Source organism: Berghia stephanieae, chromosome 1 (assembly GCF_034508935.2).
Source record: "Berghia stephanieae isolate SIO BIC M18660-M18661 chromosome 1, UCSD_Bste_1.3, whole genome shotgun sequence".
Taxonomy (NCBI): Eukaryota; Metazoa; Mollusca; class Gastropoda; order Nudibranchia; family Aeolidiidae; genus Berghia; species Berghia stephanieae.
The window spans coordinates 70621357-70648051 of NC_088360.1; the positions used below are offsets into that span (position 1 = coordinate 70621357).

The window sequence follows — 26695 nt, forward strand, 5'->3', positions numbered from 1 at the left end:
GTTTTAAACGTTTCTTTTGCTGACAGAGAATTTGCAATCAAAACAGCTATTGTCTATGATATTTCATTACGAAGTCCTTATACTTTCATCTTTTAGGATTTTAAAAATGAATTACTAATATAGAGCAATTCAATTGAATGTGCTCAAAATTTTACAAAGGGTCTCAACCAACGTGAACATAATTGCAGGTCTGATAACCGAATGTAATTATGAGCTTGAATAAACTTTGTTGTAATGGACGATATTTGCGTTGGTTGAGAGTATTTCCATCAAATAGACCCTCCTCCCCCCCCCCCCCCCCCCCCCCCCCCAAACTCTATTTTTCCTTCCCTTCCATTAAATTTCAGATCACGAAATGTGACAATAAAAATTCACCCAAGGGGAAAAGAAAACAAAAACAAACAAACAAACACAAACCAAAAAAAAAAAAAAAAAAAACAAAAAAACAAGACACCAAAGAATCTTTTCCTCAACAATACAATGCATGTGGTTTGATCCAAGATCAATTAAATGTAGGTAACTACTACGTTCTACTATTTTGTGTAACAGGATAGTGTTCAGTACCTCTTCGGTTCAAACGGAAACATGGCTGCAAAAACATTGTAAACAGTAGGCTACCTAGATAGATGTCAACACAGCACAAAGCTAATGATTTGGTTAAACAGAAAGCGTTCCTTGAAATTGTTCAGAACTTTATCTTTGATTAAGTTTTTGTTGTTTTGTTTTTAAAAGTTATGTTAAAGCCCTCAGCCTCAACGACTGAGTATGATACGACTAGACGTCATAATCATGCGGAACTGGTCCTCAGTCTCAGTCTAAGAAGTAAGTGGCTAGTGGTCTACTCTGAGTCCCTAGCTAGCCCTGCCTTGTTGAGCCTTGAGAGAATCAATTATGAATGAATGATGTTTCCATCTTCGGGTTATTTTCGTGGAGTCAATTGCCCGTACTTTGCCAGTGGGTTATGTGATCGAGCTTGCTGTCATTTTCGCCATTCAAAACCACAGGAAGAGAAACCCAAAGGTAGGATTAGGATATCATCATCTCAGTCTCTCTAAAAATCTAACTTTGTTTGGCATTGGAATGGTTAAGTGTTACTGTTACGTTAAGGAGCGAGGTCCCTGCCCCATCTTGCATTGTTTACACAAAGCTTGAGTTGCTACCTTGGCTGTTCTTGATAAATTTTTAAATTTTAGTTTTAGTAAATAGTAATAGCTCCATCTAGGCACTTTGATAACTCCAGTCCAGTGGCCGCCGATAGGCTCACTGTCTGTAAGGTGAAACTCGTTTTTTGGAACTTTATTTTTGACCCTTTACTGTGTTGGTCACCATGGCGTTATTTGTGAACCTATGTGACTAATTTTGGTATCATTATAAAGGGCACAAAACAAGCTTTCTAACGGTGTATTTCATTCTCAATTCCTGATTGTATTTCTCAGAAAACTTATGTAATAAAAATTTATAAATTTTTGAATTATGAGAACTTTTTAAATTATGGATACATTTTAATTATACTTCATACATCGATAGACAATTAATTGAAGAATATCTCTGCCAAATTTCATCAAAATTGATACACTCGCTCATTATTTTATTTTTCCCGCCACCAACCCCACTTTTTAGGACTAAAACCTCATATTTTTTTCCATTTTCATTTATCCTTAATTTTTTCCATACTTTCCATACATGAAAATGATTTATATGAAAATAAAGCTTATTTTCTGACCTTTAAAATGATATCTAACACTTGCCATTTATCTTTTAATTGAAACAAAATTACTGAAAACAATAAGTGGGCCATGTTGACTGCAAGACTCAAAATTTCCCGATCGCCGCGAGATGCTGGTTTTGAGGCAGCGGTGAGATCACAGATTCTCTCTGTAAAATTGACCAAAAATTTCAGTAGAAAAATATAAATATCTCTGGAACCGTAGGTCGTAGAGAAACAAATAAGGTATCAAATTTTATGTTTTTTCAAGTCCCATCCCCCTGACTGAGTCAAATCAAGATATTTTCAGTTTGAAAATTTTATCAAAGTGCCTACACTCCATCTTGGCAAAATGAGGGAGAGAGAGAAAGAGTGTGTGTGTGTGTGTGTGTGAGAGAGAGAGAGAGAGAGAGAGAGATTGTATTTTGTAAAAAAACAAACAACTAAACTTAAACGAAACTAAATTAAAACTCTCTCTCTCTCTCTCTCTCTCTCTCTCTCTCTCTCTCTCTCTCTCTCTCTCTCTCTCTCTCTCTCTCTCTCTCTCTCTCTCTCTCTCTCTCTCTCTCTTTGGTTATCATTTTTATTTTTTGACAATATTATCTTTCAGCTGTCATACTGGTATCAGGTTTAATGTAAGATTTAGAGGGGGAAAAAAGCATTTTTGGACAATCTTCTTCATCTGGCACACTGGTAGTACTATCAGGTTTAAGGTATAATTTTTTAAAAATGACATAGTGTTTTTATGCACCTCTGTTGACGGTGTATCTTAACGGATCGTTTTTATGCACCTCCGTTACGCATGCGCATTCCACCCAATTTCATTCAAGATGTTGTGTCTGTATATTTGGACATGGCAAAAGTTATATTGTGACATCTGCAGGTACGTCTTTGTTAATAAATTAAGAAAATATATATATAATAATAATGATCTAAAATATCGAAATTTAAAACCAGAAAATAGAAGTTGCATTGAAGGTAAAATAAGGTTTTAGAAAGACTTTATTAAATGTTATGAACTGTTGAGTGGCTCCGTAGCGCATTTGATAAGCTGTCAGACTCTAACCTTGAAAGTACTGGGTTCGATCCCATTCTGGTCATTTAAAAAAAATAGTTTACTTTATTGAGAAAGACATCATTTTTGTTGTTATAGTTACTGGACATATATTTAAAACATTAAATTTGTTTACCGTGTCTGTCTTTTTATTGGGTTTTTTTTTGTTTTTGTTTTTTTTTCTTCGTGTGCCATGTTTCTTTTTACCTTTGATTTTTTAAATTATTGTTATTATTCTTTAATTTATTATCATTGTATAAACGTACATTGGTAATCACTAAGCAGTGTGCTAAACTACAATCTAAAACTATCTAAACCTCATGGACGTAAATGGGTCTATTCACAGAAAATAAAATGAGAAGCCTCTTTTTTTCTGTGGGTCTATTTGTGGATGTTTCGTTATTCTGGGGTATTCAAGATAGTGGAATAAGGGGTGTCGGTATCTACTGCATGGACCAGTGATGAGAACGTTCCAACCATTCATTAAATGACTCAGAAACCAAAATAAAATCATGTTGCATAGACCACAAGCCTCTAAATGACTTGGGGGAATGGTAAGGGGTTGAGGCCATTTAAATGTCATCCCTGCTGGGCACAAGCATATTATCCTGTATAAGAGGGAAGCATTCTAATGTCAAGGAATATGTATCGATACCCATAATAGAGATGATTTGCAAAGGGAAAATCATTTTTCATTAAAGGAACAACACATTTTACTGCATCCTCTTGGTTAAAGATCACAGTCAGGGTTAATGCAAAACCAAGCAATATAATTCCAGATCTAGTCCATAAAGCCGCATGGAAATGAAAAGAGGTGTGAAGGAAGTAAAGACACAATGACTTAAAATGATACAAGTTTGTTGAGAGATTTGATTTATTATCTTATGTTGCTGGTTCAAATATTGAGCTTATCATTCACACTTTCATGTTGAATTTTGAAAAGGAAATATTGACTCTTACAAAAGTTTAAGATGCTTTTTGGATTCAGCAAGTCCGGTTTCCTTCAAATTCAGTTATTTTTCCTCTATCTGCACTATTTTATGAGATATTCAATCTTTTAAGCATTTTGCTTGCAATTACAGCTTTTTACATGTTTCCTGATATTCACTTTTTCATTTTGTAAAGGTTGTTTGAAAAAAAATTAGACCACCTCGCTGGAGTACTGCCTATTCATTGACATGAATAAGATGTCTTTTTGTATTATCTTTATATTTATTTAACCATATTGAATATGCTATTTCATCATGCTGGTGACCAGAGCAAGTTTTATTTTGAAATTTTAGCTTACTGTAGACCTTTGGAAACATTTTGTGTATGGTGCAAATCTTCTTATCTTTAATTTTTCTAGTCAATACGCTTCAAAAGTATGATTCACTAGTATGATAAATATTTTTGGTGTTTAGTTCCATGATGTCAAAGTTGAAACATTTTCTTATATCAATTGCCAAGCAAATAAGTTCTTAAAAAATGAATTTTTGCTCTCATTTTATTATTTATTTTTGGAATTTCAAAATTCAAAAAGTGTTTTCCACGACTTTCAGACTTCTTCATGAATATAGAAAGACAAACCCATCTTAAATATTTATAAATTGTATCTTGTGGTATCTAATGGCTCAGTGGCTCAGCGTTACAAGGTCTTGTCTTGTCAAAAAAGTCAAGCTGAGTGATCATAGAAAAGTCTGGTCCCAAAGTGGTCTCCTTGCCTTGGGTAAGGATTATTATTATTACATTATCCCATTTCGACTCAGGTGTGAATGATTACCTGGCTGTAGGCAGAGGGGGATATTGTAAGAGTGTTTGTATAAAAAGGATGCCTAACAGGTAACTACAACTGTATGAAATAGAAATATGGTTCTATATGGCCTGCTGGGGATGGAGGTAGGAATAAAACATTGTAAAGCGCAATTAGCATGGTAAATCTGTCGAAATGCGTTTTATAAATGTTCATTTTTACTAATTACCAAGAGGTATTAGCATAAGGCATGAAAACGGTATGGCTTTTAAGCCAAAAGTTTATTATCATCTCTTTATGTACCTCTTATAAGTACCATTGTTGGCATTATTAATTGTTTTGTAGAAAGGATAATTACAGCTTATAAAATATAAAAGTTAAATGATAATTTATGCATAGGTGGTTGTAAGTATAACAGTAGTAATATATTACATCACAAAAATATGGCATACTGTGTATTTTGGATTTGGTTTGAATTTGACTGGTTGACTGATAAGTTTTCATCTTTATTCATCTGTCATTTTCAACACCGTTGTCCTAATTTCTTCCTCTGAATTACTTGAGTATTGAAAATTAAATGTGATTTTAGATTTCTAAATTTATTCTCCTAACTTTTCCATTTTGTTCAGAAAACTTGGCAAGTTACCCTACAAAGGCTGGACCATCATACTCCTTTAACAGTTCACAAATTTCTGGTTACAGTGCATCACCTTTTTTGCAGAAAAATGTTGCTGGATACAAAAGTAATTATTCTACTTCTGAAGATCATAATCAATCAAATTCAAAAGATTCCTGTCATGCCAGCAAAGAATCTTATTCATTTACAGAGGATAGTAACTCAATATGTCCCTTCCCATCATTCTCAGAATCGTCATCTTCTTTACCAGAATCTGCACCAGAACCTCTTATTGATCGTCAATCTTTACCCAAAATCTCTGGCCTCGCTAAGCGAAAATCAGTTACTCCTCCTTCATATAATCCCACCCCCAAGAACAACAATGTTGAAAATGAATTGTATGCTGATGATATACCTTCATATCATCCAACACCTAAAAACGTATGTGGAGTAATAAATGGGGCAAGTGTACTGAGGAAAAAATCAGTTATCCAATATGACCCTGTGAAAAACTATGTCATCAATCCGAAACAAAATTGCTCAGCGAGTGAAGATGAGCCTGAATCCAATCAAGGGGATAATGTCTCATGTGAAGCTGAGTTCAGTGCAGATGAGGAAGAATGTAGTGAATTAGTGAATGATGATGATCATAGAAAAAAAGATTCTGAAAATGAGGGGAGGTCTGAATCGACAAACTTTTCTGTTCCAAGTTATGCTGACTTACTCACTCCATCCTCTTACTTCACGAACAAGTTGTCCAGTTTGTCTGCCAGTTCCAAAACAGGGGCTGATTCCAGTCGGTCTCAGTCCTTTAATGGTTCTGATTTATCTTCAGTATCTCGTCAAAATGGTTGCAGTGATAAACAATCAAGTCATCATTCTGCAACAAGTGATAAAAACTCAAATTCAAAATCACATCATCATGTATCATCTTCATCAAGGAATAAGGACAGAGCATCTACAAATAAAGACACAACATCATTTTTTAAGGAACATAAGGTATCAAAATTTCATTCGTCATCATCAACATCATCTGTATCAAAGTCTTCCTCCTCACCCAAGTCGATATCCTCATCAAAGTCTAAGAGTTCATCAAATTTGCATGACAATGAGCATGGATCAAAACATCATAGCAAACATCTATCGTCTGAAAGTAAAGGGAAATCAGGCCTTCACACAAAGGAACATGACACTCTTTCTTCCTCAAAGAAGGAGAAATCTTATTCCAATTCAACTTCATCACATTCAAGTCACAAGTCTTCATCTTCATCTAGTTCCAATTCAAAACGTTCTAGTTCAAAACATAAATCTTCTGAGGATAAAAAAATCAGTGTTCATGATACAGAATCTGATCACAAAAGACATGAATCAAAGACAAATCATGATCCGTCACAATCACTTTCATCACATTCATCACAAAAATTAAATCGATCAACTTCGGTTTCTGAACAGTCAAGGAAATCTCATTCAAGTGATAAAACAGTTTGTCGTTCTTTGTCATCAGATGTGGATAGAGGTCATACATACCTCATGAAAGTGAAAGAGGAGAGAACTTCTTTGGATATGAAAAATGTGCAATCCAAATCCCACGATAGTTATTCTGACAAAGACAAACATACAAGTCATGATAATGACAAGAAAGATATAGCTAATTATAGTGATAATAAATGTAAACTTCGTGATAATGATAATAAAGTTAAACGTCATGATAGTGATAATAAACATAAAGTTCAAAGTAGTGATAATAAACATAAAGGTCATAGTAGTAGTAATAAACACAAAGATCATAGTAGTCATAATAAGCACAAAGATCATAACAGTGATAATAAATACAAAGATCATAATAGTGATAATAAACACAAAGGTCATAGTAGTAGTAATAAACACAAAGATCATAGTGGTAATAATAAGCACAAAGATCATAATAGTAATAATAAATACAAAGATCATAGTAGTGATAATAAACATAAAGATCATGCTAGTGATAATAATAGAGCTAAGCTTAATGACGAAGAAAGGCGAAAAAGTCTTGACTTTTCAAAAAGCTCAAAGAAAGAAGCAGCAAAAACTGAAGTGAAATTAAAGAAAAGATCGAGCAGTACAAGCCAACAGCATTTTTGTGATTTATCTGATTCTGATGTGCAGATTATCGAGCCTCCACCTCAGCCCCTTCCAGAGATCATAGAGCTTTCTGATTCAGATGAGAATGATTTTGTGCTGAGTGAAGAAAACTTCACTTTTTCAGACAAAGACACTTTTGATGAATGTTCGCGAACATTCCAGGAGACAAACAAAAAAATGAAATTGCAGCAAAGTTCTTCAACTCCAGACACTTTGAAGAAACGTGAGGTAATATATTTTTATAAAATTTATAATAAAATGTGAGTAATTGAAGTTTATAAAACTGTCCTCAATGTCAACCCTGCCCAGTCTGTTACACAGAATCTCTCTCTCTCTCTCTCTTTCTCTGTCTCTGTCTCTCTCTCTCTCTCTCTCTTTCTCTCTCTCTCTCTCTCTCTCTCTCTCTCTCTCTCTCTGTCTATCTATCTACATAGTTGCCAGATTAGTTGCTGATTAGTGGATTTTTGTTATATAATTTGATTTTCTGTGCCATCTTTTGAAATATTCCGATATACTGGCTCCTCAACTTTTGGATATTGATGTTGATTCCTCCCACCATTCACTATAATGCCTCTGAAAAACCACGTGCACCCTTCCACGATATAGATGAAAGACTTATCTGATATTTTTACTGATTTTAAGTGGTATAGTAGTATGTTCCAGTTTGAAAAGAGGCAGATACATCATGTCTTTTGATACTCTGCAATAAATTTCCTCCTTCTTTGAAATTTCCCACTGACATAGCTCTAATATCTCTCTCTCTCTCTCTCTCTCTCTCTCTCTCTCTCTCTCTCTCTCTCTCTCTCTCTCTCTCTCTCTCTCTCTCTTCTCTCTTCTCTCTCTCTCTTCTCTCTCTCTCTCTCTCTCTCTCTCTCTCTCTCTCTCTCTCTCTCTCTCTCTCTCTCTCTCTCTCTCTCTCTCTCTCATTTATTGATTAATTTTGGGTTGTTTTTTTTTTCTGTTGTACACATTGTCAACTTAGTCCAAAATTTCTATGCACAAATCGTCCCAGTCATTTCCAATACCATAAGCTAATAAATCCTCTCTTTCTCAACCCTGTGAATACTACACCCCTTTCCTTTAAATATTTTTGATTTCATACTGATTTAAAAAAAAAATTAGCCATTTTTATATCTTTAACAATATTCTTATGCTAGCTACTTTATTGTTTTTATGACTTTGAGCCGTTGACCTTTCAACTGTCAAGGAAAACAAAATTAAGGTCATTTCTATTAGACTTCTATTAGTGTGTGTGTGTGTGTGTGTGTGTGTGTGTGTGTGTGTGTGTGTGCATGTGTGTATATATATTTGGGAAAGAAAAAGAAAAAAAAAAGAGAGAGAGAGAAATGTGACTATTACAACCTAATCCACCCTAGATATTATGATTGATTCAATGTTGAATTTGAATTTGTATTATTACTTCCCTAGGTTGAATGGCCTTTTAAGGCTATTACATCAACAAAATCACGGTTGAGTCCAGCTGAGGTGATGCACAATCGCATCGTGGAGATGAAAAAGCGTGCATTGCTCAGTGCTGAAAAGCGTGAAGGAAAAGAGGTAGGTCTGGCGAATATTTAGCAAGATTCTACCAATTCCACAGATCTGTGATAAAATACATTTTTTGTTTTGGCCATAAAACTTTTACTTGGCAATACTACTTTCCAATTCTTTTTATTTATTTATTTTCATTTAATCAAAAAAAGATTGTGCAATTTAGAATTAGCCAGAAGAAAAAAGAAACAATTAAAACAGGTTTAATGCAGGAAAGTAAATGTTCAATTATTTTGTATTTGCAGCCAAAAAATATTAGAACTGACTCCAACACAAGCAACGCAATGATTGCTTCTAATAAGCACCACTCACTTCCAGTAACAGGAGGTAACAACAGCAGTAGTAGTGATAATGATAGGCAGAAACAAGAGGCATACCTTTCCTCGACGTATATCAAAACCAAGAATAACGTCGAATCTCAGAGCTCATTTCACAGCAAAAAGAGGTCACATGGGACTGTGAAGGTCGCTGAAAAGATACCAGGGAAATCAGGTTTCAATGATGATGATATGGTCTCTTATAGCTCTAGTTCCAGTTTGGAGAAAAGGAAAGCCCATGTGCCTACAAGTGTAAGTTGTGAATTATTTTTGATTGTCGAATCTCTCCATCTCTCTCTCTCTCTCTCTCACTCTCTCTCTCTCTCTCTCTTTGTCTTTCCTCCCTCTTCCCCCTCTCTCTCTTTATCTCTCTATGTATCCCCGCCCCCTCTATAAAAATAAAATATTCTTTTCAATAGAAAACTGATGTTATATAATCATCTCCATTACCACCATGATCATCATCATCATCATTATCGTCATCATTTACCATCATAGCGAAGCTGAACTGTACAAAGAACAGCATTTTTGTTACATACCTGATTCTGATGTGCAGGTAATCAAGCCTTCACCTCAGCCCCTTCAAGAGACTGCAGAGCTCACTGATTCAGATGAGGGTAGTTACAGTGATTTTGGTATGATGGGCGACGATACCGTCAATTTTGAAGACAGTGATACATTTGATGAATGCCTCAGAATATTCCAGGAAACAGAAAGAAAAATTAAATTGCAGCAAAGATCTTCAACTCTGGATGCTTTGAAGGAACGTGGGGTAATAAATAAATATATTTGTTTATTTATTTATTTATTTATTTATTTATTTGTTTATTTATACATGTATATTTATCCCAACAATTCATGCTTATTGGGCAGTCTATGGGGAGTATAATTTTCAGTGAATATATCTGAAACCTTAAAGAAAGCAATATGCAACACAATATTACAAGGAAAACGATCTCAAGCGCACTGTCATACTCAATATATACCAAATTATGCAATCTGTGTTATTATCACTCAACCAAACACTAAGCAAAAGAAACGAACTCACATCTGCATGCACTGAAACATTTACAAACCACTATGATAATATCAACACCAAAACGTACATAATCACAGGAAGTTGGAAACAATACACAATAATAACAATAACAATAACAAAATTACACTGCCCGTAGATTGCCCAATAAGCATGAAACAGAACTGTTGGTGTGAATAGTTATTCGAATATTTTATTTATATGTATTTACAGCTTCTTTAAAATTAAAGTCGAGCACTTTTTTTGTGTGATTTGTTTTATATATCTATATCTATCTATCTATCTATCTATCTATCTGTCTATCTATCTATCTATCTATCTATCTATCTATCTATCTATCTATCTATCTATCTATCTATCTATCTATCTATCTATCTATCTATCTATCTATCTCTCTCTCTCTCTCTCTCTCTCTCTCTCTCTCCCTCTCTCTCTCTCTCCCTCCCTCTCCCTCCCTCTCTCTCTCTCTTGTCAAAAAAAAAGGAATAATTGCTGCAACCATTAAAAACTTGAATAATTCGCTTTTCGTTTGACACTTATTTAATTCTATACATCAACACCTCTCATTTCCAGGTGCATTGATTGCCGCGTAATCCTGTCTGACAGAGATTATTGCATATGGCCTCTCATGCATTATTGTGTCCATAACAGCACCTTCCCGTGGTGTTCCCTGTTTCTACTGAGTTTGTTATGGGCGCGACCGAGTCCCCGGTGGTATAACCGGGTTAGGGAGTAGGTGGGACCCCTTCCTCTTAAGGTGCAGGAGTCAGAACCCACCGGTGAGTGGTACACGCTCTGCTCCTCACCCACCCACCTCACACTCATTCTGTAGTGTGGTGTCTTCTGTATGTCCTTACTTTTCTTAACCTACCCCTATAACTCATACCCTCTCTAGCCATCGATGTATGGCTCCACTGCCTTGTGGATACCTTCGGGAGGAGGAAAGGCTAAGGAGTAAACCTAACAGAAACCTGCATCCAAACTGATGCCAAACGTATCGCTGTGCGATCCTTTGGACCACACCAGGGAGGAAGAGAGGGAGGTTCTGGTTACTGGGCAGCCCAGGATCTCCACATACTTTGCCCAGGCCACGCCCTGGAGAGGACACTCCAGTCTCACCTTCACCGGTGAAGAGTAACAACACAGAAGACAGCAGTCTACGAGTGATAAGTCCTTGCTCGATTGGCATAGAGTTGGACGCTACGGGTTGTCTTCGACGGTGGGAGGGATCATCGTAATCCTACTGGTCAGCTACCGCCCGCCCCAAGCTGGGCAGCCCCCAGCCAGAAAGGTGTTGACCCGCCACGATCTGCCTGCTTCAGAGGGTGCCTGGAGCTTAGAGCTTGCAAGCTTGACAAGTGGATCGTTAAACTGTGTACCAGGCAAGCAAACGAAAAAGAAAACGAAGTCCCCAGCTCTTCGATTAGCAAGCTGGAATGTAAGAACTATGCGCTCAGGACTGACAGATGACCTTCAGGCCATGGACGATGCTCGAAAAACAGCAGTAATTGATCATGAACTTAACAGACTGAACATCGACATAGCAGCCTTGCAGGAAACGCGACTCCCAGAGAGGGGATCCCTGAAGGAGAAACACTTTACATTCTTCTGGCAAGGAAAAGGCACAGAAGACGTGAGGGAGCACGGTGTTGGATTTGCAGTACGCCATACATTGCTTCCTATGATCGAACCGCCAACCGACGGCACAGAGAGAATTTTAAAGCTGCGCCTGTCATCCATGCAGGGCTCGGTGAACCTTGTTTGCGTCTACGCCCCAACACTGCAAGCTTCGGTTGAAGTAAAGGACCAATTCTATGAGTCATTAGACGCCATTGTCAACAATATCCCAGAAGTGGAGCACATCTACCTTCTTGGCGACTTCAATGCGCGAGTTGGTGCCGACAGAGAATCATGGCCAACCGTTTTGGGGCACCACGGTATAGGAAAGATGAATGAGAATGGTCAGAGGCTTCTTGAACTCTGCTGCTATCGCAAACTATGCGTGATGAACACCTACTTCCAGAACAAGGCATGTCACAAGGTGTCATGGAGACATCCAAGGTCAAAACACTGGCATCAGCTGGACATGATCATCACTAAGCGCGATTCTCTTAACAATGTTTGCAACACCAGGTCCTATCAAAGCGCTGATTGCGACACAGATCACTCTTTGGTTGCCACAAAGGTGAAACTGACACCAAAGAAACTTCATCACTCAAAGAGAAAGGGCCAGCCCAGGATCAATATCAGCAAGACAGCTTACCGGGAAAAGAATATTGAGTTCAACGAGCAACTTGAGAAGAATCTCGACACAGCTCATAGAAAAGCAGAACAAAACGCACAGGACAGCTGGAACTCTCTTAGAAACGCCATCTACAGCACTGCAGTACTGACATACGGCAAAAAGGAGCACAGGAACAATGATTGGTTTGAAGCCAATATTACTGAGATGGAGCCAGTCATTGATGCCAAGCGCAGCCCACTTGTCAGCTATAAACAAAAACCAAGTCAGAGGAACCTGCAGGCGTTGCGAGCTGCACGCAGCAAAGCACAGCAAACAGCACGACGTTGCGCCAACAACTACTGGCTTCAGTTGTCGGACAACATCCAGCAAGCATCTGACAGTGGCAACATAAGAGCCATGTATGAGGGCATCAAACAGGCGACAGGCAAATCTACAAAGAAAACTGCGCCTATTAAATCCAAGACAGGGGAAGCCATCACAGACAAGGACAAGCAGATGGGAAGATGGGTAGAGCACTACTTGGAACTCTACGCCAGAGAAAACTCTGTCACCCAAAAAGCGTTAGACGCAATTGAAGAACTGCCAGTACTGGAAGAACTAGACGCAGAACCAATTATGGAGGAGCTCAGCAAAGCAATCGATGCTTTGGCCTGTGGCAGAGCACCCGGTGACGACAGCATTCCACCCGAAATCATCAAATGTGGAAAGCCAGCCCTCTTGGAACCACTACATAAACTCCTATGTCTTTGCTGGAGAGAAGGCAAGGTACCCCAGGATATGCGTGATGCCAAGATTATCACCCTCTACAAAAACAAGGGAGACCGTAGTGACTGTAATAACTATAGGGGAATCTCTCTACTGAGCATTGTGGGTAAAGTCTTTGCGCGCGTTGTCCTCGCTCGACTGCAAGTCCTCGCCGAACGTATCTACCCAGAGTCGCAGTGTGGCTTCAGAGCCAAGAGGTCGACAGTGGACATGATCTTCTCAGTACGTCAACTTCAGGAGAAATGCAGAGAACAGCAGATGCCCCTCTACATTGCATTTATTGACCTGACAAAGGCATTTGACCTTGTAAGCAGGAAGGGCCTTTTCCAGCTGCTAAAGAAGATTGGCTGTCCTCCTCAGCAGCTTATCATCATTGCCTCATTTCACGACGACATGAAGGGCACCATTAGCTACGACGGTGGAGCCTCTGAACCCTTCCCCATGCGCAGCGGCGTGAAACAAGGCTGTGTCCTAGCACCGACTTTGTTTGGTATATTTTTCTCCTTACTGCTGAAGTTTGCATTCAAAGAGTCCCCAGAAGGAGTCCACTTACACACCAGAAGTGATGCGAAGCTGTTCAATCTGGCACGGCTGAGAGCAAAGACCAAGGTTCGCACAGTCCTCATAAGGGAAATGCTATTTGCAGATGATGCAGCTCTATGCGCGCATACCGAGGAAGACCTCCAGCGGCTGATGGACAGGTTTTCCCACGCATGCAGGGAATTCGGGCTGACGATCAGCATCAAGAAAACAAATGTAATGTGTCAGGATGTCCCCTCTATACCAGCAATTTACATTGACAACGAGGAGCTAGAAGTCACTGATCACTTCACATACCTGGGCACAACCATCACCAGCAACCTCTCACTTGATGCAGAATTAGACAAGCGCATCGCCAAAGCTGCCGCTGTCATGGCACAACTGAGCAAGAGAGTGTGGACCAACAACCAACTCACTTTGAATACCAAACTCAGAGTATACCAGGCATGTGTACTCAGTAGCCTACTGTATGGCAGTGAATCCTGGACAACATATGCCAGACAGGAGAACCGCCTGGAAAACTTCCACATTCGCTGTCTACGACGAATTCTCGGCATCAGGTGGCAGGACAGACTCACTAACAATGCAGTGCTAGAAAGAGCGAACTCCTCAGTATGCATCTCATGCTCTGCCAGCGACGTTTGCGATGGCTTGGTCACGTACACAGGATGGACGATGGACGCATACCCAAAGACATCATGTACGGTGAACTAGCTTCTGGACGGCGACCAACTGGCCGTCCAGCTCTGCGCTTCTATGATGTCTGCAAACGAGACATGAAATTGACAGGCATCGACTCAAACACCTGGGAGTCGCTTGCTGACGACCGCAACGGCTGGAGATATGCGGTGATGGAGGGAGTGAAAGAGAGGTGAGGAGAGGAGAAAGATGAAGTTTGAGGAGAGGAGAGCAAGGAGGAAAGAGAGGCAGCAGATCCAAATACCAAACACACAGTCAAGCTATGTGTGCAACAACTGCGGTAGAGACTGCCATGCAAGGATTGGTCTGCTGAGTCACACCCGTCGTTGCTCTCAACAAGACTGATGAGACTAAAGCCATACAGGGCGCAAACCATCGTCTCTTGAGACGGAAGGATGCCTACCTACATCAAATAGTCATAATTTATAAGAGCCTATTGCAAAACACACAAATAACGGTCAGTTTTTTTTAAGTGAGGTAGAGTGAGAGAGAGAGAGAGAGAGAGAGAGAGAGAGAGAGAGAGAGAGAGAGAGAGAGAGAGAGAGAGAGAGAGAGAGAGAGAGAGAGAGAGGGGGGGGGCTATAACAGGACTCAGTTATAACAGAGATTTTAGCTGGTCCCACCATCACTGTTATACTGAGATTCCACTGTAATATTTTAGTTTATGCCATCCAATAACAACACTGTCATTAACTTTGCAGCCGAGTAACGAGGGTGATTACAACAATAGTCAAGAGGTTGTTGGAAAGAAAAGAATGGCACACCCATCTGCGCAACAGGTATAATAGATTTTTAAAATGAATATATAAGAGTTCATGGACAAGTGGGGGGGGGGGGGTGAGGGAGAGTGATAGTTGGTATGTATGTGTGTGTGTGTGTGTGTGTGTGTATAAGCTACTGTTTATGTACTTGAAGGGTGAGACAGTGAAGAAGATTTAGAGAGAAAACAAGAAACAAAAAGGATTATTACATTGAACTCAAAAAGTTAGTGAGCAAAAATTACAGATATCTAAAGAGATAGAAGAGAATAGTAAGGGTGATGATTTGTGTGGGTGTGTGTATGTGTGTGTGTTGGGGGGGGGGGTTACATATGCTTGCATATGTATTTGAGTGCGTGCATATGATAGAGATAAGATGAAGGAAGCATTTTATCAAATAAACCTAAATGAGAATTAAGGAAAGAAGTGTGGTAATGAAGTGTGTATGTATTTGTGTGTGTGTGTCTTTGCGGAGAGATGAAAGAGAGAGAGGAGGAATTAAAATAGAGAAAGAGGGAGAGAGAAAGAAAGAGAAATATGTCTCTAGAGTCTAACAATCTAATCCACCTTAGATATTATGATTGATTCAATATTGTTTTTGTATTACTACTTCCCCAGATTGTAAGGCCTTTTAAGGCTATTACATCAACAAAACCTCAATTGAGTCCAGCCGAGGTAATGCACAATCGAATGGTGGAGGTGCAAAAGCTACTCACTGCTGCAAAACGTGAAGGAAGAGAGGCAGATTTGGTGAATATTTTATGGGATTCTATTAGCGACTCCAAAACCGCGCAATTTTGTTGTCAGCGGGAGTTTTTCTCTTGAAATATCAGTCTTTTAAAACTGCTGGCATTTGCTTCATAATTGAACAAGGAACATATTTCTAGCACAGTTTAAAAATTGTGTGTAGTGTAAGTTCAAGAAATATGAGATGTTTGAGATTATAATCTATGCTGATGGTGGGATTTGAAAATTGGGTTTTGGTCCATTTGAAATGTGACCAAAAAAGTCTGAAGTTCAATGTCGCATAACTTTTTAACTATGGGCCCTATCATGTTAATTGCAGTCTTAAAAATCTTAGAATTATATGTACTTTCCATAACATGTAACATATTTTCTGTATGAATGATTTGAAAAATCGGTTTGGGGTAACTAATTCTATCATACTCTGATAAAACCCTCTGATACAAAATTTCTTTTGATGCCGCTCAAAATTCTGGATTTGATAAAGATTACTGGAAAGCACCCTTTTTCCCTTATTTGATAGCCTTTTGTAAGCTGATTTTTATAAGAATCAGGTTTTTGTCTCCTGCACTGATGATTAAGCTTGATAAAGATGGACAATCTAGAAGAACAGTGTTTGTGCATCAAGTTCTGTAACAAACTGTTAGGAAACCCTTTGAAACTTTTGAAATGCTGTAGACAGTCTTTTGAGACAGTGCCATGGAATCGTCTATCATGGAATCTGACAGCCCTGATCTTTTTAATAATTTAATCTCACTGAAGAATTAATGTTTAAAGTAAAGATTACTGTGGCCAAAATGAAAAAACAAATGGTTTTGCCAAGTACAACAAGATTGATGACTGAACTTTATAAAATTGTTATGTATGATTAAAATGGTAATAATGATGCTGCAATGATGATGATAATAAAGTAACAATAATAAAAGTCATGAAACTTGGTAATATTGTAGGTCAAATTCTTTTTTTTTTAATTCTTATTTATTTCAAATAATATTTTTCAAATCTAGACTCAGCCAGAAGAAAAAAGAAACAATTGAAACAGTCTTAATGCAGGAAAGTAAATGCCCAGTTATTTTGTATTTGCAGCCAAAAAATCTCAGAACTTACTCAAACACGATCAATGCAACAATTGCTTCTGATAAGCATCACTCACTTCCGGTGGCAGGAAGTAACTGCAGCAGAAGTGATAATAATAGGCATTCATCAACGGCAGCGTCACTGTCCAGTCAACAGAAACGAGAGGCATCCCCTCCCTCAAGGCCTACTAAAACCAAGCCCAACAATGTCAAATCTCCGAGCTCGTTTTACAGCAAAAAGGGCTCGCATGGGACTGTGGGGGTCGCTGAAAAGACACCTGGGAAAACAGGAGGTTTCAATGGTGAAAATATGGTCTCATATACCTTTGGTTCTAGATCGGAGAAAAGGAAAGCCCATGTTCCTACAAGTGTAAGTTGTTATTTTTTTAATAATGTAATCACCTTCTCTATAATATATATGGTGGAATATGTGGAATCTTTCTCTCTCTCTCTCTCTCTCTCTCTCTCTCTCTCTCTCTCTCTCTCTCTCTCTCTCTCTCTCTCTCTCTCACTCTCTCTCTCTCTGTCTTTCTCTCTCTCTCTCTCTCTCTCTCTGACTCTCTCTCCCTCTCTCTCTCTCTTATTCCCTCTATTTTTCTATCTATCGTTTTATCTATCTATCTGTCTATCTATCTATCTCCCCCTTTTTTCTTTTAAATCTGCTAATATTATACAATCATCTCCATTACCATGCCATCATCGTCATCATCATCATCATCATCATCACGCAATTGTAGGAGTTACAAATAATTCAACTCTAGACAGGAAAACCTAAACATGAAAATTTTGACCTTTTTGACATAAGCTCCATAAATACCAGGATGGCCCTAATGTTTAAAAAAATAACAATGAACGCTCTTTGGAGGTTCACACATTAAGAGGACTTTATTTTTCATACTTTTCCTTTCATACCCAATAGGGGAAACAACTACAAATGTAATAACGATGTAATAACAATATAGGTAACAAATGTAATTGTCATAAAATAATATGATCTTTAAGAAGATCTAATTCATGACAAATTAACTCAAAATTATTTGGTTGTCTTCTTTTGATCATTCATACTTATTTTCTAAACATGAAAGTCAATCGCACTTTGTTTCAAAGTGAGAGTTAGAAAAGAAAAAATAACATGAAAAAATCAGGACATTATATGTATATGTGACCCTCTGTCTCCAAGCGGTTTTATGTCGGGGTGGACTGGGTGCAGGAAATTGAATTTATAACCACAATGTGAAACCAGGGGTTGATTTCATTTCTTTATGGTGGAGAATAAATCCAGCTTCCTCCATTGCGAAAAAAAATCGTTTTTCCTGTCATTCCTGACATAATACCATTTTGAAATGATGGCTCACATATATATGCTTAATTAGTGGGAGTCTATTTATGTCTGTTTTATTTTTGTGACATTCCAGTCGAATTTAAAACGGCCTCTGATAGCTGCTGGTGACAGCAGCAAAGTGCCAATCAACGTGAGACAGAGATATCTTAATTTGATGATCGATGAGTTTCTGAAGTTTCGTCAAGAGGATATTGCATTTCAAAAGGTATTTTTTATCTGTTCCTACGAGACTGCCATGCACAAACGAAATAACTTTTTATTGTTTTGATCAGGAAACTTTTACTTCTCACATGAGTTGAGAAAGAAAACTGTAGGTAGACTAAAATTCCCTTTATTCATCCCATAGGGGAAATTTGTCTTTAGGGTCTATTCTATGGGAAAACTGTAATAACCCATGTGTAAGCCACAGTGCAATGCTGTTTACTGAGCTAGGGTAAGGTGACTTGCTCAAGGTTACACAACACAGCATGTATTTTCAGTACCTTTCAGGTTCGAGTACGAAGCAAAGACTGTACTTTTGAGCCACACTGCCCCAAAAAAGGTCATAGATTAAAGACTAAAAATTGTTAGGCACTGCTTAATCCATCAATATAGGAAGTACAATGTCTTTTTCTGGCCAAAATGAGAAAAAGGTAAACTGTCAGAGTATGGCAGTATGATAGATTTAAGGAGTATGACTCTTTAAGTGTACAAGTACCATGTGTGGTAAAATTATTTTTTTAGCTTATATTAAAACCAAACCCCTTCCCTGCTATTGTGACCAACTGAAAGTAACCAGAATCCCATTATTTGGCGGGGATAGTCAGATGATTTAAATACACATATTTTGCATAATGGTATTAACATCTCTCTCTCTCTCTTTTTTCTCTCCGTGTTTCTCTCTCTCTCTCTCTCTCTCTCTCTCTCTCTCTCTCTCTCTCTCTTTTTTTTTTTTCTCTCCATGCTTCTCTCTCTCTCTGTCTCTCTCTCTCTCTCTCTGTCTCTCTCTCTCTCTCTCTCTCTCTCTCTCTCTCTCTCTCTCTCTCTCTCTCTCTCTCTCTCTCTCTCTCTCTCTCTCTCTCTCTCTCTCTCTCTCTCTCTCTCTCTCTCTCTCTCACTTTCCCACCCTCCATCCCCTGTGCCAACACCAAATTTAAGAATTAGTCACAAAAGAATTTTATGTTTATATTACAGGGGCTAGAAGAGGAGCAGGAGGTATACAAAAGGGCCATCAATAAAAACATATATCTCCGAGTTGCTGTTATTGCCATAAAAAGGATCAGGACTGAAGCAGCTGAGTCACAACCATCCTCTTCCAAAAAAGCCAAATTGGATTCTAGTTCAACCTCTGTCTCACAATCCCATGCAGCTGTATTAGGCGGCTCCCGGGCTGCTAAAACTAGCTACACATTGAACAGATCTGGACCAAATCGAATCCAAATCGAATTCAAAGGTACACTTATATATATGTAATTGTGTCAGAAATAATTTTAAAAATCAAATTACTTATTAATTGATTAAACAATTGATATGTTTATTTTTTTAAATCATTTATACAAAACAGGCTTTTTAAGTTTAATTCATTCAGTTCTTTGCCTTTATCCACTCTTCATGATTATGAGTTATTTGTGTGAAATTGCATCAACCAAATTTCTTAAGACTTTTTGAATTTGCTTAAGAGCAGATTTTATTCTCACATGAATAGAGGTTCAAAACAAATGTAATTCTTTTTTCAATGCCCTGGGACAAAGGTCCAAACAATCAATGCTAATTTAATTCTTTTTATACAGGAGTAGAGCTGTATAAACGTCTAAAGAAATACATAATGACTGAAGAGCAGCTAAGGGAAAATAATTATCCAAGACCGAGTGAAGATGGCAGCAACAAAGCCAAGTACTATACATCACAAGTTCAGGACACTTTGATGAAAGGTAAGGAATTATCCCAATGGTCTATCTCTCATTCTTTATCACTTTCCTTCCCATATCGTCATACCGCATTATGCTCTCTCAATTAACATCTCCTGCTCCCCTTGTGATTTCTTCCTGAAACAGTGAAAAGATTACATTCTTAGATGGGAGATAAACCAAAAAGACATCATTCAAAGTTTGTTTGATTTTAGTTTTATTTTTAATTTCATTGAAAACAGGGATGAGTTGTGGAGGGACCTGGGGCATGGTTCATAAACTGGGACTCTTTAAATTATCGAAATGGTCAGCCCTTCAAATGAATTTGGCAAACATGTCAGCAAATGAATAAACAGGGAGTCTTGCAAGCAAAATAAACCTCCACTATGCAGCATTTAGATTGCTCCTATCCAAAGGATAGCAAGCATTAGCATTGTCCAGTTCACGCTGTAGAAACCGGGATAAACTCCAACCACAATGGCTCTGAATAACTACTTTTTTTTTAAGATTGAGAATATTATTTCTCGGTTTTAAAATGAGAAAAATTGCTTTGTTTTGTTAGTTTCATTAACATTTTTAGCAATGTTTTCAGGTTTTTAGTAATAGTGTTGGAATGACTATATCAATAAATTTTTACCAAGGTTGTGCAAATGTTCAGGTTTTTTTTTACATGTCATCTGCTGGTACCCATTTTTATACTTTTTATTAAAGTGTTTTAAATCAAATTTTTGATATTGGGCCATGGATTTATTTGTTTAAAAAATTTGATAGACCTTGAGAACACTCATTCGTACATGGCCATAATGAGGTAAATTTTTCTGCCTTTGAACACAACGTCAAATCTGACAGTCATGAGAAGAAGATTACTGTCACTCACCCAGTTAAATTATGCCTCATGTAACTTGATTTTTACTAAAGCATTTTGACACATCAGTCCTGAACAAGAAAGCAGTTGTAGGTGTACATTTCATGCAGTTTGACTTCTTAAAAAATACATGGTAATTTATTTTCCACTGGTTCTTATTTATAGACAATGAAAGACTATGTCGTAGGTGTGGCCACAGATATTATATCCAAGAAGATGGAAGCCCAGTGATTAAACAGGAATGTATTTATCACTATGCGAACTTGTACAAGAAAAAAGGTTTGTAGACTCATTTATTTGGTGTTTACAGTCGTTTTGGTTAACAGCTTGATTATCAGAAAACATTGAAGGTGTGGTCTAATCTCTATCGTGCTCTAAGGGATATTTCAGTTTTTTATAGTCATAATATAAAAACTAACAGCAAGTCCACATGAATGGACTATGTGAGATAGGTAAATTTATAAAAGAAAAATTGTGTTTTTCATCCTTAACTTGCTCTTAGATTAATTGAGCTCTATTTACCTAAACTGAGATTTTATTAATATGTTTTAGATGGAGACTTATGTATAGTGAACATTAAAATAAGAAAAGCAGGAAATTTTGCATATATTGAAAAAGAGTTTTATGATTTAAAATCGTATGGGTGTATTTTGATAATATATTAATATCAATTATTGCCACATAATTTGTAAAGTGTAAACCAAAAGAAACACAGTAGATAAAATGAATTATTGCAAGACTATTCTAAATTATTAAATGTCATCATTACAGTTCCCAATTATTTTTTTTATACTATGTTATTTATTCCAGTTGCTGGCTCAATTGATTCAAGATATGGATGCTGTAATGAACGTGCTGGTGTGAAGGGATGCCAGATTGCAAATGTATGTCATACGCATCATGGATTCCTTTTTTTATCTTTATAACTTTTTCATTTAAAATAAACAAGTCATTAATGTTATGTATTAATTCATTCACATTCTCAAATGATAAAGTAGAATATTGAAACAAGTTTTCTATAATGAATTCTTAACTTTCTTACAAGTCTTGAGAATGAAGAGGGGATAATTGGTGCTCCTTTATCTAAAATGCAGAGGTCCTGATAGCTCAGTTGGCAGAGCACTCGCTTTACACGCAAAGGGACCAAGATTGATCCCTGGTGCAGTCGAGATTACGGCTATACGCTATAGAAACCCGGATAAATTCCGCTCCATGGGCCTTATGGCTCTGAAGTACTACTTTTTTGGTTTTAAAAAAAAATCTATATTGCATTTAATTAGAATGTTTATTTCCTTCAGACCCATGTCAATGAATCAAACAAGTATGAAAAATTGAGTGGATACATGAAAACCCTCCCAGCCTCTGAGTCAGATCCCAAAAATACAAGAGTTCTTTCACTGGATTGTGAAATGGTAAGAATGAAATAAAAGTAGAAGGAATAATTTGGATTAATCAATCATTTGTAATTTAATTTCTAAAATTTTTGATTCAGGGGTATTTTCTATTTCTATGATTCAATCTTTTTTTGGTTGGATGGGAACCTTCATTATTATTATTATTAATTATCTATTGATGTAGTCTTTTCATTAGAACTACTAACTCCGGCAGTGAAACAATTTTTAATACCCATGATCACAAACTATTCCAGGTATACACAAAAGCAGGGATGGAGCTTGCCCGGGTTACCGTGATTGGAGATGAATGTCAAGTCTTGTATGAAAGCTTGGTCAATCCTGACACAGATATTATTGACTACAACACAAGGTACTTTTAAAAAAATCTCTTTTGTTACCTGTTGTCTCTTTTTGTCTGTTTATCAATACCGGTGGATTAAGAAGGTCTGTTTACACATTTAGCTTTTTTTTAAAAAAAATATACGATTAGGGATGAGTTGTTTCCTTTTATTTCTTATCTATGTTGTTTCCATAGCCGCTCACATATTGTTAAAAACTTTCACTCAAACATAAAACAGTTTTTTAGACACTTTAATAGTATGGCGGCCTTGTGGTATGACTTTTCCCTTTGGATCAGTATGTCCAGGTTTGAGTCCCAGTCTGGGCACACAAAACTGAGTCCTTGAAAACTGCTCATTACTCACATTCCCCCACTACACCTTGGTGTGAAATGAGTACCTGGCTTGTAACAGCATTGTCTCTGTCAAATTATGGCATCATGTCTCATTTTACATGTTAAGTGTTGCTATGGCTGGGGACTTTTTGTAAAACGATTTAAGCACATTTAGTGGATATATAAATTTATTTTTTTTGTTTAAAAAAAAACTTGTCTATAATATATCATATTTTCTATCACATATAAATCGATGATGTATATTGGTAGCATTCAACAAGACCTATCTTCTAATAGCTCAGTTTTATGTCTTAAAATTGTAATACTCTTTACTGTACACAAATATTAATAATGCATTACTTAAATGTAACTTGACAATTGATATTGATTCAGATTCAGTGGAATCACAGCTAAAAACATGAAGGGAGTAGAGACGACATTAAGAGAGGTACAAGCTGTAATGTTAAGTATGGTCTCAGACAAGACAATTCTCATTGGCCATAGCTTGGAAAGTGATTTAACTGCTCTCAAGGTAAGTGCAAAGAGTCTAACATGTTTGAGAATTGTCGTTTGTAAATGTTACACAATCTATAATTAGGATGATGAAATTAATGATGATAATGATAATAATGACAATAGCAATCACAAATCCAAGAACAAAACATCAACGATAATAATAATAATAATAATAATAATAATATAATAATAATAATAATAATAATAATAATTATTATTATTATTATTATTATTATTATTATTATTATTTTTATTATTATTATTAATATTATTATTATTATTATTATAGTAATGACAATAATAATCATCATCATTGTCATCGTCGTAGTAGTAGTTGTAGTAGTAGTAGTAGTAGTAGTAGTAGTAGTAGTAGTAGTAGTAGTAGTAGTAGTAGTAGTAGTAGTAGTAGTAGTAATGATGATAATAATAATAATAATAATAATAATAATAATAATAATAATAATAAAGTAGTCCTTCAGAGCTGTTGGGCCCATGGAACCAGAGTTTATCCCAATTTCCATAGCGTGAAACGGACAATAGCAATTGCTTGCCATCCTTTAGATAGGATTCTAGTCTATCGCAAAGTACTTTCCATCAAATCTAACAGACTCAGCTTCTCATTTACTGCTGAGTGGACAGGGGGGTTATTTGCTTCACGATTGATCAAGGAACATATTTCTAGCACAATCTAAAAGTGCTATTTTTATTCTTTCTAAAAATATCAAATTTGTTTGATTAGTGTTGCTAGAAATATAGGTTAAATCAGTTATGATAATCTTCCTCGGAATTCTGGGATTTTGGGATTTTCTCAGAAATTTTCAGCTGATTTTGCCCTGTAAACATTTTTCTCTGATAAAAGCTCAGGTAAAGTGGTGGATCCATGAAAAAATCACCATCATATCTTGTGTCATTTTTTGACACCTGTGCTCAGTTGCATGAATTTTGGTGACATTCCCATTATTATGGCGTCAGTCTAGACAAACTGGCGCCAGACATCAATAATGGTCGAAAAGGAAGGGGGTGAGGGAGGGGATAAATGAGTCGAAGCTTTGTAAGTAGGTCAAACATGAAAGTACAGTTGTAGGTGCGATTAAAAGAAAATTATTATATCTTCCCCCTAATCAGAAAAAAAACCATCAATTAAACTATTCCTCTCCCCCCCCTCTCTCACTCTCTTTCTCTCTCTCTCTCTCTCTCTCTCTCTCTCTCTCTCTCTCTCTCTCTCTCTCTCTCTCTCTCTCTCTCTCTCTCTCTCTCTCCTCACTCAATCTTTTTTTCTCCTTATCACTAACTCTCTTTTTGTCTTCCTCTCCCTCTCTCTTCTCTCACTCTCTCTGTCTCTCTCACTCTCTCTTCCTCATTCTTTTCTCTCTCTCTCTCTCTCTCTCTCTCTCTCTCTCTCTCTCTCTCTCTCTTTCTGTCTTTCCCTAATCCATATATCTTTCTCAACCATTCTTCTATCAATCTTCATATTCTTTATAAATGTCATCTGGTTATAGAGAGATAATGTTAATTTATTACAATCATAAGGAGTGCTCAACTTAGTTAACTCTATTTACCTTTGTTTTTACCATTTTACAATTTTAATTTATTAAAGGTCTTGAGTTTTATTGTAAGATCCATAACCACTGGGCTACAGTAACAAAGATAAAACAAGTAAAAACAAATACTTTCAGTCCTCTTGACCAAAAATTAATTTTAAATCGCTTGAATGTAAGGTATGTCTTTTAAATCGGTTTAAAGAAGGACAATTCCTTAAAACTTTACATAACCTAAAGTACACTATACCTCTGCTATTAAGAATGGATGTACACAAGAAGTAAAAATATAATATACGAAACAATGAAATTTTATGTTATGATTTTGTTTGAGTTTAACAGATGAATCGATAAATTTTCCTCCTTTTTGACAAATTGTCATTATCATCGTTGTTAAATTGATTTCTTTGACACACTTCTCTTAGGAACTAATAAGTTGGTTTTTTTCTTCAATTTCATTTTTTTTAAAATTATATCTAGAGTAAACACAATTGAAAGTCATACCAAAGAAAAATATTTCTTTCACTGGTATTTTGTAACCACTTGTGAATAAATCTGATTATTGGCATAGTTAGCCTCCATGGAAAGTGCCAAAGGGGTATAATTTGGCTAATTGGGAAAAAGTTTCTGGCTTATCAGGACAAATTCATGAGAGCCTAACATATCTGACAATTTTCTGCAACCTTTCCCTAATTGCCTGGAACAATAAGAACAATGCAAATAGATTAGGAACACCCAACCAAAAGTTAATTAACACGTGTACAAAGGGTGAATTATTTTGCGGTACATGTCATTGCCTTTCATCTTCCGAGGTGTGAAACAGGTCGAATACTTCCACAGCCATATTTAAAAAGGGGTGAGATAATGCGTGTTCCTGACTTGCTTTTACCCCCCCCCCCAAAAAAAAAAAATAAAAAATAAATTATATATATATATATATATATATATATATATATATATATATATATATATAATATTATATATATATATTATATATATATATATATAAACACTCCCCTCCCTAAGACACCAACAAACAAAAATATTTAAAAAAGGAATTTTTATTCAAAAGACAAGACAAAAATGAACCAGTTTATATCTTTTAGCTCCCCCACACTCCCTCTTACTTTTTACATGATTTGGTGGAAAGCACTCAGTTATAAACTAGCATTCTCTTCAAAGGTTACCAGTCAATTTCTACTGTTCATTTCATGCTACTTAAACAGGGATAATTTCTTTCTCTATGGGCAGATGGCTTTAAAGTGCTTCAATTATCCTTGTATTTAATCATTTCAAATCTCAAACTTGCTATGAGAGTTGTTTTTATTTATTTATTGTTTTTTTTTGACAGATGATACACAATACTGTTGTTGATACCTCCATTGTCTTTCCACACCGGCTTGGATTACCATGTAAAAGAGCACTAAGAAATCTGATGGTTGATCACTTACAAAAAATCATCCAAGCTGATGGTAATGGCTTTATTGCTTTTTATTCTTTTGCCTTTTAATTTTTAATTTTT

At 36.6% G+C, this 26695-nt stretch overlaps 1 protein-coding gene across 2 annotated transcripts in view; it reads left to right on the plus strand.

Annotated features, from left to right (window-relative positions):
* Positions 1-555: 555 nt before the first annotated feature.
* The window catches only part of LOC144980989 (uncharacterized), a 31750-nt gene continuing 5610 nt past the window's right edge, over positions 556-26695 (plus strand). The window contains exons 1-17 of one of the 2 annotated variants that reach the window (XM_078929031.1): positions 556-1020; positions 5121-7456; positions 8657-8785; positions 9025-9348; positions 9653-9868; positions 15083-15160; positions 15758-15889; positions 16970-17329; positions 18375-18506; positions 19475-19733; positions 20071-20211; positions 21218-21331; positions 21863-21936; positions 22351-22464; positions 22701-22816; positions 23513-23651; positions 26525-26645. In XM_078929031.1, coding sequence (XP_078785157.1) covers positions 900-1020; positions 5121-7456; positions 8657-8785; positions 9025-9348; positions 9653-9868; positions 15083-15160; positions 15758-15889; positions 16970-17329; positions 18375-18506; positions 19475-19733; positions 20071-20211; positions 21218-21331; positions 21863-21936; positions 22351-22464; positions 22701-22816; positions 23513-23651; positions 26525-26645 — 4906 coding nt within the window. In that variant the 5' untranslated portion in view covers positions 556-899. The remainder of the gene's footprint in view (positions 1021-5120; positions 7457-8656; positions 8786-9024; positions 9349-9652; positions 9869-15082; positions 15161-15757; positions 15890-16969; positions 17330-18374; positions 18507-19474; positions 19734-20070; positions 20212-21217; positions 21332-21862; positions 21937-22350; positions 22465-22700; positions 22817-23512; positions 23652-26524; positions 26646-26695) is intronic. The other variant, XM_078929039.1, reaches the window with a different exon arrangement.